The sequence below is a fragment of the Malus domestica genome, chromosome 17 (genome assembly GCF_042453785.1).
Source record: "Malus domestica chromosome 17, GDT2T_hap1".
NCBI lineage: Eukaryota > Viridiplantae > Streptophyta > Magnoliopsida > Rosales > Rosaceae > Malus > Malus domestica.
In genome coordinates, this window is record NC_091677.1 from 12,050,155 (window position 1) to 12,061,154 (window position 11,000).

The 11,000-nt window shown below is 36.7% G+C and overlaps 2 protein-coding genes across 7 annotated transcripts; both read right to left on the bottom strand.

Moving 5' to 3' along the window:
* Nucleotides 1-695: 695 nt before the first annotated feature.
* LOC103405283 (uncharacterized oxidoreductase At1g06690, chloroplastic-like) lies at nt 696-3,886 on the bottom strand. The gene is made up of 9 exons (XM_070816357.1): nt 3,809-3,886; nt 3,344-3,580; nt 3,191-3,242; nt 2,850-2,941; nt 2,732-2,772; nt 2,448-2,612; nt 2,191-2,262; nt 1,904-2,071; nt 696-992 (listed from the first exon to the last, which is right to left on the bottom strand). Exons 1-7 carry the CDS (start codon nt 3,884-3,886, stop codon nt 2,232-2,234), a joined length of 696 nt encoding a protein of 231 aa, XP_070672458.1. The 3' UTR covers nt 696-992; nt 1,904-2,071; nt 2,191-2,231.
* Nucleotides 3,887-6,593: 2,707 nt separating this feature from the next.
* On the bottom strand, nt 6,594-9,855 carry LOC103405141 (reticulon-like protein B8). 6 transcript variants are annotated; one of them, XM_008344105.4, is made up of 6 exons: nt 9,598-9,855; nt 8,525-8,720; nt 8,229-8,409; nt 7,978-8,119; nt 7,610-7,679; nt 6,594-6,993 (listed from the first exon to the last, which is right to left on the bottom strand). In XM_008344105.4, exons 2-6 carry the CDS (start codon nt 8,706-8,708, stop codon nt 6,824-6,826), a joined length of 747 nt encoding a protein of 248 aa, XP_008342327.1. In that variant the 5' UTR covers nt 8,709-8,720; nt 9,598-9,855; the 3' UTR covers nt 6,594-6,823. The 6 variants fall into 6 exon arrangements, with proteins under 6 accessions (XP_008342327.1, XP_017179718.1, XP_017179719.1 ...); XM_017324229.3 differs by having other exon boundaries at nt 9,603-9,807; XM_017324230.3 differs by having other exon boundaries at nt 8,525-8,713; nt 9,603-9,727.
* Nucleotides 9,856-11,000: the final 1,145 nt, after the last annotated feature.

Sequence of the window (11,000 nt, forward strand, 5' to 3'; positions counted from 1 at the left end):
TGGAGTAGAGGAGTTCTCATTAATTGTGAAGGGTTTACACAAGTACATAGGTTCAAGCTCTCCTTTAGTGAGTACTAGTGAATGATTTAGTACAAATGACATTAGGAAATATTGTGAGAGAACGATCTCTATTTATAGAAGAGAGTTTCTAGTTTCATTCTGACATTGACACGTGTCGTGTTGTGATTGGCTTCTGATGCTGACACGTGTCGCACTATGATTGGCTTCTGCTGTCGACACGTGTTGCGCTGTGATTGGTCTCCTGGTTGTAGGGAAACTCTTCTGGGTCCTTGACGGTATAACGTTGACCGATGCTTAGTAGTTTCGGGATTGATCAAGTATGGTACAAACAGTACCTATATGCTTTTTTCCCCTCATCTTCCAAGTTATATGTTTGAAATCTTGGATTTATTTTTCAATTTACAAACAAAATGTCTTTATCTAAGTATTTATATGAGCATTTCAATTTATTTTTTAAGTCAAACATTATTTTTTGCCTTGTAAGTCATAACTACTCGTATCTGAAGACGGAAACAGAGAACTGTCATTTGATGTTAGTTCTCTAACCGTATCGTTTCCATATGAAGAAACACTTATGAACTTGTTCTAAGACCACAATGGCAGTGTTAGTGTGACTAAGCTTACTAGTAATAGTGTGGCTATAGATTTGAAATATGTCAAATTTGCTACATCAATGGTCAGCCTGCAATCACTCTTAAATTAGATATGTCAAATTTGCATTAGATGTGAAGTGTGTACATATTTTTGTATAGAAGACTTTACAGCCCCGATGCTTCTGTAAGAATTTATAATTTTTCAACAGGGAAACCGGTAACAGGTTTTATCTCTGTAACCAGAGCGCGCAATTCGGCTACTTCTTCAGTGTTGAGCCGCCATCCAAGTGAACTTGCAAATTCTGCAACCTGTTCTGCTTTTTTGGCTCCCGGGATTGGCACAACGTTGCCCTGGGCTATCAACCAGTTTAGGACTACCTGTTACAGTAACCCGACTCGCATTAAAACCCAACAAAAAGAACAAACTATATTTACACATTTTAATACCCCAACACGTATTTCTGCATTTCAGAATTCTTGCCTGATATATCAATAAGTAGTTTAATGATCTTATACGGAAAACATGAAACTACCACGAGTTGGACTACATGTATAAAAGACGGTGAAAACAAAGAGTTTCTTTCAGCATGAACTGGAAGTTGCAACGGCATCTATGAAGCGTTTCATACTTGTAAAGGGTCCAAAATGGATAAACTACTAAAGTACTGTACTTTTGGGGATATTTTCAGCCATGCTTCCACATAAATGAAAATTGTAGGGCTTCTAATATGGAAAAGATAAAAGCTAGTTAAAGTCAAAAGAGCATCAACAAACCTGTGTGTTTATTTTATTGTACTTTTCTCCTATTTCCTTGATCCGCTTCAGTAGAGGTTGGAGTTGCAGATAAAAGCAATATTTTAGCAAAACAATTTGGAACTTAATCTGTAGCGGGCTTTCAAAGTATTGACTATGATTTACCTTTGAAAATTTTCAAGAGTATAAATTTGCCTTCGAGGGCCAATTGGGGGATTTTCAAGTGTATATAGCCTAAAAGGTGAGTCTTTATTTGCGCAACTAAAGTCCATATCTATCATGAAACATAAAATAAATAAGATCATAAAGTTGAAGTTAAGAACTGCTTGACAAGGAATGCTCGAAAATTCGAAATTTCACAAAGGCTAACTGAGAAAAGTGAGCAAGTATGCTTTCTCCCAATCCTTAACTTGGTAATGTTTAAGATCACACAGAGAGGTCTTAATACTGTAAAATAAGAAGACATTATATCTCTTAAGCTAACATATTGAGTGATGATGAGAATATGGTAAGAAAACACGAGGTTCCAACTTCACCTTGAGCAATAGGCGAATAGGCAATCAAAGTGATCCCAAGTTCATCACAGGTAGACTTCACACCATTCTCCTTTGGTGCCTTGTATATGAGGCTGTAATTCACCTGATTTGATGCTAGTGAGATACCTCTCTTTTGAAGTTTTGCGTGTGCCTTACGCAATCGCTTTTCTGAAATAACAAACTTTATACGTCATGTTCTCGTTAGGAGCATCTATGATAGAAATTTTTTCCATGATTTGAACTGCTTATTTTAACCAACAATAAATAGATAAAAGATCGAATTATACGGCTGTAGTTGGAAACACCAACAGCCTTCACAAGGCCCTGCTCAACAGCATCTCCAAGACCATCGAGGTACCCTGAAAATTGATTTCCCAAATACACCTCTTCAATGAAAAAATGGTGTTACATATGAAGTTATGAACAACCTTCATTTCCCCATATTTCAGGCTTGAAAAATAATACAAACACTTGATAAGATTTTGTAGTTACCTTAGCAGAAACAAGTATTTTTACAAAGAGCAAAGGCTCATAAGGGACATACCAATGGAGTTGATACAGTTTCACCGAAGAAAGTTCAAGGCAATTGAGGGAATCCTTGAGGGCAGCTATGGCACTTTGACGACCCAGCCTCCACAGCAAAGCTGCGAATTTGGTTGCGACAGCAACGTCTACTCTTGGATCCTTCTGTTTCTTTTCCTTGATAAATCTGTGCGAAATTCAAAGTAGTCTATTAATATTCTCAAAATACAGAAACCGACGACAATTAGCTGGACTCTGTTGACTTGAAACAAGAATGATGCAGCACAAAAAATTCCCACAATGTACCTTCCTAGTAGAGTTTCAGAATTTACAGCACCAAAAGAAGCCTGCAAGAGTAGATAACGCTGAATTTGTTTTTACTGCAACAAATTTTATAGAAAGAACTATAAGACGTTTTTCTCACCCTGGAGCCGCACACTTCAGCAGTATCAAAGAAGGTGATTCCACCATCAACATTGACATCGAAAGCAGCTTTAGCCACTTTCATTTTCCTGTCTGCAGTTATTACCAAACATAATGCCATCACAAACACAATTGAGTAATTTAGTATAAAGATGGATAATACAAATGCAACTCACTTCTAATGTTCAATCTGAAGCCAGTGATGGGTTCACATTGTTATTAAAGGTGCAAAAAGTGAGGCAAAATTAAAAACAGTCCTTCATATGCTAAAAGTTTTTCTTTTGATTCAAGTGATATTTTACTTTTAACTAATCTAAACTCGAGTGCATAGGGGAGGAGCACATCCGCTCTGGCCAATGTGGTTACACCGAGGTCTGCTATGGTACAAGTTAATCTACAAAGACATAATAAAGGCTCAAAATTTCTCCAATTTGAAAACGAATTCTTAGTTATTTAATCATTTCAGTAATGTTTAAGTGAAATTCAGCAACTTACCATCCCACTGGAAGTTCCAATCCCAAGCCTTGTCACCTTCAAATCAGAGCCACCCAATTTCACCTTATCATCCTCTGTGGTCACGTTCTCAGAAGCAACAGCTCTAACCCTAAGAACTCTCCTCTCACTCAAAGCAGAAAAACATGCACTGCTGACATGCATAGCCATGGTTCCCAGGAACCAACCCAATTCAAGAAACACAAAACCAATCCAAAACAGCAAATGGGTTTTCGAATTCTAAAAAGTTTATGACAAAAACCAAGTCAGATTTCCAGAAGTCGGAAGGTACTTTTCTGAAAGTGAGGTTTCTGAAGTTTTAGAACTCCAAACTCCAAAGAAATCTAGAAGGGCGGAGACAAAGATTTGTGGGAAATTAATGAGGAGTGAAAGAAGTAGTTTGTGATGGTTGGGTGAAGAATTGAAGATTGAAGAGCTAGGATCGATGACTTTTGAGTGAAGAGAGACATGGTCCTCAGAGTGTACACGTTCGTCTTCATTTTTCAAGTTCCATGAAATATGGACGGCTGGAATTGCTTGAGCCATCAGTATCAAGTGACGAGACTTTAACTAAGTTCACACTGCCGGACCAAAAGAATACAACTCGGGGGATGGATGGTTTGGGAGAACACTGCAGGACGATTCAATAACAGGATGATTGTTTGATCCACAAGCAAGCTATAATCAACGGTTAGATTCAGTTGCGATGCTACTGCAACATCCCTTTATAGTGCGCTTGGACTGTGGACGTGAAATCCTAAGCTATTTGAAAATGATCAAAAGCCTTGAAGTGGTTTATGCAATAAATGCTTATTACATGTTTTATTTTATTTTTTTTTTGTTTGAAAAGATAAATGATTAATCCGGTAGTAGGTTACAGGCCAATTCAAAGGAAGGTAAAATCACCTAAATACATTGGGAAAAACAGATACATAAAAGTCTAGCTTAATTAAATAAACTAAAACGGGAACCCAAATCCTTAATTTTCGATCGCAAAAAGTAGCATTCGCCGCCGTCACCGCCACGAAAGTCATGCCAACAGTTACCAAAGCAGCAACACTAGAGAAAACGACTGAGTGGTGAAAACGAACAAGACATCGCATCACAAAAGTACCAAACCCGCAACAAGAAGCACACCACATCCAGATTTCTTCGCCAAAGACGCAAAACCAAAAGATAGTCACTAGATCCAAATCTCATTCACAAATCCCAGCAAATATATACAAACACAATAACACATGGATAGAGGGTGAGGCTAAGGGGGTATGTAAAATACCCTTACTTTAGCCGAAGCCGTAGTACACTTGGCCTCAATGGAAATCAGGCAAGCCCTTTTTTTTGGGGGGTGGGGAGGGGGAGTGAGGGAGGGAAATAAAGCTGACAACTATATTCAGCCCGAAGTCTGCAGATCGAAGCAAAGGATGGGGTGGGGATGGTTTATGGGGAAGGGAGGTAAAAGGTAACAGTGAGGGGAAATGAAGTTTTAGGTTTGGAAAAGAACAGCCGGAGGAGAGGGAGGGGTGGAAATGAGGGACATGAAGTCCAAAAGTGAGACAAACTCACAGAAAAATTGAGACAAAGCTTAAGGAAACTTAGAAAAATCTTAGGGTAAAATTGAAAAAGAGAGAAGATGATCAGGAGAAAGAGGGAAAGAGGAGAACAAGGAACTTAGACAAGGATAGCCACCGGCACCCAAGCCAAAGGCTGGGGCTGGCAGCAAAGGAGTTTGCAAGGTTGAGAAACCAGAGAGAGAGAGAGTCCCATGCATTTTCTGCTCTTATGTAGATTTTTTTTTTTTTTTTATTGCTTATTACATGTTTCTGTGTCAAGCACTAAGGTTTTTTATTTTCCTGAAAGCATGTACATATTTATTATAAATTTTGATGTATTTTTAATAGTTCAAGTTTGTTTGTAAATACTTTTAAAATGACTAAAAGCACTTTTATTGAAAATGTTTTTGAAACCAATCATTGGTAAAAATTCAAGTGGATCTTGAAAAGTAGTTCATGCAAGAAACACATATATGTTGTCTTCCAAAAAGCACTTTAGCTGCTTTTGAAACCCAAAATCAATTTCACCAAAAGTACTTTCAGTCATTTTAAAACTACTTCCAAACTAGCTCCGAATTTTTACTTAAAGCGCTTATGAACAAAAGTAATTTTTTTTTATTTTTAAAACAATCGATAGTATCTACACTAAAAGGAGGGGTGGGCTTAGCTTCACAATTGGCTAGTAATAATGTAGTTCAAATTTGCCTATCAAAAGTAATTTTTAAAGAAGCATTTTCAAACGGTTAGTGCCTTTTCAAATGCAATCTCAAGCATATATTTGGTTAGAAAAGCAGTACAATAGATAGAGTGTGTAATGCATTTCAAATTCCTCATTACGAAATATAACTGGGCCCTTCAGCTTATAGCCCAAAGAATAATGGGCCAACTCCACTAGAAGATGGAAAAAAACTAGGAAGGTGTGTATTATGTGAGGCCCAGTCATGCAGTAGGGAATGGAAGCAGATCAGAGAAATTCTATGCCTGCCCAAAAATCTTCCTGAAATTCCCAATCTGATTATTGTCATCCTTGTTTTTGTGAGAAATAATCTAATCGATCATATTGGAATTAGGCCTAGATGTGTCGAGTGTGGATAGGGTCGCACAAAAAATATATGAGAAGAAAGACAAAAGAAAGAAAGAAGAAAATCTACTACATATGACAGGATTGACAAAAAAAAAAAAAAAAAAGAGGCAGGTTGTAATTTAGTGATTTTGACTCATTCTTCAATTTGTCGCATCTATGTATATGAGTTATGTACAAATATACATCGGAGTTATGATGCTATTCGAATCATCAGCAGCTAATGATCTCATGTTGGCTCCGCCACTACTTATGGCTTTCATTCATTGCATTGTACTAGAGGTTGACAACCAAGAACTTATAGACAGTATGGATGGATTGGCATTGACAAACAAGTTGTTATCCACCAAGATAATATCCGGTTAATTAACCATTTACTTGGTCAGCTAGCTTTTGTTAACTAAATTGCCCACTTTACTTTTAGCAGCTAAATTTTTGCTACAAGTAATCTAAATTTGGTCGAAAACCTCAAAACCTTAATCCCTGAGAGAGTGAATTTGGATCCATCCTTGCACACATGCCTTAACCAACTGCTACAAATCTTCCATTCTTCCGCCTCTCTCAAGATTCGAACTTTCGGACATCTTCCAAAAATTGGATTAACCGCAAGACTAACAATGAGTGCGCTTAAGTTTTATGGATTACAATCTCAAAACGAGAACTGGCAGTTGAATTTGGAACTTCTCAAGGACAATATACATGCTTCAGTAATAATCAAACGACTGTCTGGTTTCTGTCCCTACAACAGTAATATTCAGTTTTTCTTACCCCTACATTTACCTCTTTTGGAACATGATAATTCGATCAACTCCAGAGATATCGGGGAAATATCATTTACGTTGCTACATGAATCTATTCGTACTTCTTCCAGCTCAGCTTTCCTTTAGGGATCTTGCTGAGGACGCCAGTATCCAACTTCCGGTAATTGTGTTGAAGCTGCCCGAGCACCTGATATACAAAGTTGTCAACCTGATCTTCATATCTCTCATACAGAACCGGCAATGTGTGAGCAGCAACAAAACCTAATAAAGAACGACGGATCAGTTCTCTTGCATATATACCACAAAACCATAGTATGCACCATAAAAACTTACGGATTAGGACTAAGCGGTTAGGTAACTCCTATAAGCTTGAAAATGACCACACATAGAAAAAACTGCAAATGAAAAAACACTTTGAATTGCTTTTAGTTTTTAGTTTTCATTTCACATAGCATTTCCATACAAAATTCTTCCACTTCCCACCGCCCTTCCTTGACCTTTCTTCATTCCTCTTGTTCTATGATATATTTCCTCGCTATCTCTAACCAAAAAATGAAAATTATAGACCAAAAACGGAAAGGTTACCAAACGGGTCCTTCATTTTGAGCCGCTGTAGCTAAAGATACTACTTAATACTAACACTTAGTTTTCATTTCCATGCAGAGAGTGATGGATCAACTGCAAAATAGTGAAACAAAACTAAGTTTTGTTGTGCAAAATTTGCAAATGCAAACTTCGGATGACAATCAAATAATTCTTCTCCCAACCATCTTCATGGTTATCCCAAAGTTTAAGCATCCTATCGAAAGAACATGTGCTATATCAGATCATATGGCAATAAGAGAGACTTGTTATCAATAGTGGTTGGAGCTCTCACCAATGTACAAAACGGTCAGAAAATTGCACCAGCTTCCAATCATAGCAGCAATCAACAAGCTTACTACAACCTGAGAGGATATCTCAACAGTTCAGTACAATCTTCAAAGACTAAGACATTGGATAAAAGCATATCAGAGCGGGATGGCATTCCTACGATAACTTAAATTGAGGCCCTTATTTGAGGACTTGCATAGCAGTTATCAGATCCACTATAGATGGTTGAGATGCATAGTGAGTGAAGGGTGGATAAGATGTATTTTAATCATATCTAATATAACAGCTGACATGCAACCCTTCAGTAACATTCTCAAATTAGATCATTTCCATATAATAAATATAGAAAGAACAATAATAGTTGAAACATACCACAATAAACTGCTTCACATTTCCTTCACATGCCACATCTTGAACAAATGCCAACCCTCGATTAATTTCAGCACCAATTGAGATGGCAATATTGACGAATAAGTCCTTCGGCAGAACAAGTCGAGGTACTTTAGATGGGGACCTGCCACCAAGGAGAAACAATACTGATATCACAATATTCATCTCTACTGTACACAAAAACCAGAATCAAGCAAAACGAAGAAGCTCAAAACTGAACATTGCAAAGTAACCTGTTAATCATGCCCGAAAAATTTGACCACAGAAACTGAGCAAGCATGCCAAGAATCAAAGCAAACCCCACAAGAGTCAAGAAATGATAATTGAGCCATTCGAAGAGCACCCAGACAATAGTCGCAGCAGTTAAAACACTAGCCGAAATTTTTTTGTTCCTCCACAACAAGACATCAGCAGCTACATAATTCAACCACAAAAGAGATGAATTAAATATAAGGAGACTTGGTGGAAGCAACAACTTCTGATTACATAAATCATGGTCATTGCATGTAATGAAACAGAATTATCCTACATTTGCCTCCACCCAGAATGTGGTGGACAGGTTTCTGGCGTCCAAACAGTCGGTTGAAGTTGAACTGAGTAGTGACTGAGCTCGATGTCTCCTCCCCGAAAAAAGAGCCAGATTTCTGTTTTTTATCAGCAAGTGTGCCCACAATGTTGTTCAAAAGATCCTCGGCAGTTATTTTCTCAGGCATTGCTGCTACACACTAAGAAAACAAACTCTAGTCAAGAGAGAAACTCTAATACTCTGCAAACCCCATCCCCATCCTCCCCAGCCCGACACCGCCTAAAAATACAGATTTAGATTTTATAAAAGGAAACTGCTATCCATATGATATATTCTCTTTATACATGATCAGCAGAAAAAAAGATTTGTGCTTTTGCATCATTCAACCTTTATATACCCATATAAAAAGCACAAATATCTCTAAGCTACCCAGATTCTCAACGGGACCTCGGGTCAGTCGCATGAACAGACGTCATAGAAATTGCTCTAAGCTAACCAGATTCTCTCAGCTTCTAGACTCAGCATCCAAAAATTGTAGATCACCAAAAGGAAAAAATTCAGAAAAATATCTTGCAAAAGCAAATTTGGAAGATCACACGACCAAAATTTGCATTAAAAAGCGTCTTTACCGCAAGACCCACAATCATAATCCAGTTTGAATCTCATGATTAAAGAAGCTATATATATGCTGTGTGTGAATAATCAACCCAACGATCCACCACTACCACGATGTAGTTTTGGAAAATGGAAATCATAACGAAACATAAAAACAAGTTCGAATTCACACAACTCCACCAAAGATCCCAAAATTCTTCCCAAAATCTATTGACCCAGAAATCCAATTTCACATATGAACTAAAATCAACTGCCCTCTAACAAAATCACTTCTTGAAAAGCGAAAGCAAACAAAGAAGCCACAATCAATTCAACTCCATTTCTACAATTCAAAGCATAAATTTCATAAAAAAAAAAAATACAATAATTTGTCAGAATTTCAGCCAAAAATAAAGAAGAAAGAAAGCGTAGTGTAAGATGCTGAGAAGAAAAGAACTGGGAAAATGGCAGATGGGTTTAACCTGACCAGATGAGATTAGAGCAAGAGAGAAGAAGCAGAGGATGATGGGTTTTGCTGGTAGATTATGAATTCTTATGGCATATGCGTGCAGAGCACTGAAGTTGCAGAGGACAGGTCCAAAAGCTAACACTGAATGGCGTGCAGGACTCAAATATATATAAAATAAAATAAATAAATAAAAATAAAAAAATAAAAACACGAACAGACGCAGTCAAACGGCCGCCACATGCGTTTGAACCTTGTAGACTTGCAGTTGGTAAACCGTAAACTGTATTCTTTTTTCTTTTTGGTGAAAAAAAAGTTATATTTAAATCGTTCGATTGGTGCAAATAAAAAGATTCCGGTGGATTGGTGAATTGTCCTAATATTTGGAGCTTTTTTTTTTTTTTTTTTTTCAATTTGCTGCAAGTTGAAATATTTTCTCTCTGTCTTAATATAGATTCGTGTAAAATATGACATTTAATAAAAAAGAATTTAAAAGATCGTAATATTGATATAGCTTAGGGCTGGTTTGGTATTACTATACTTTGAAGAAAAAAAAACTATTTTTGTTGTATTGTGAGAATAAACTCATTTTTGCTGCTTCACGTTTTCAGCTTTTTTTCACCCAAAACTATAAAAATAAGCTGTTTTTAAATGTTTATCAAATACATTTTTTAGCTCAGTTTTTTTTTTATACTAACTTTTTTTAAAAGCACCTCAGTACCAAACCAGTACTTAGTGCTATGGTTTTATCATAACCTCAACAATATATTATGTAAAGGAGAAATAATTTTCATCGAATTCGTCGTTTTTGAAATTTAAACAACCTAAGATTTTTTGTTTACAAATAATGAAAATAAACTTTCAAGTTAAGTTGTTTTGACTAAAGCATTTTTTACATTTGCTTAAAGTTCACTTTTTAAGTGCTAATATTAATAATAATAAAAAATCAGTTAATTGTTATTCTTTTCACTTAGGCTGAAGCCAAAATGATATCTGAGATTTGCATAACTCATCACTTTGGTCCCTGAGATTCCAAATCAATAAAAGTGGTCCTTGAGATTGTCCATCATCCATTATTTTGGTCATTCCGTTAAAAACTTCATTAAATGTCCCGGAGCTTTTGGTTGGAAGTTTAGGCAATTTTCAAAGCTTCGTAACTCAAACATTTCTTAACCAAATTCGACCCATAATATATCCACATGAAGATAGGAAAGTGTATAATAAGATTATACCTATTTGGGAGCCCAATGGTTGCTGGAGATAGCCAAAAAATAGCCTCAAAGTTGACTGGTCCGAGCGAAAATTGGAAAACTTGCTAGAAACTGGGTAAACTTTAAACATTCATAACTTCTTCAATACGCAACGAAATCGAGTGATTCAAAAATGACTATCATACTTCTCGACGAGACGAAGAGAATG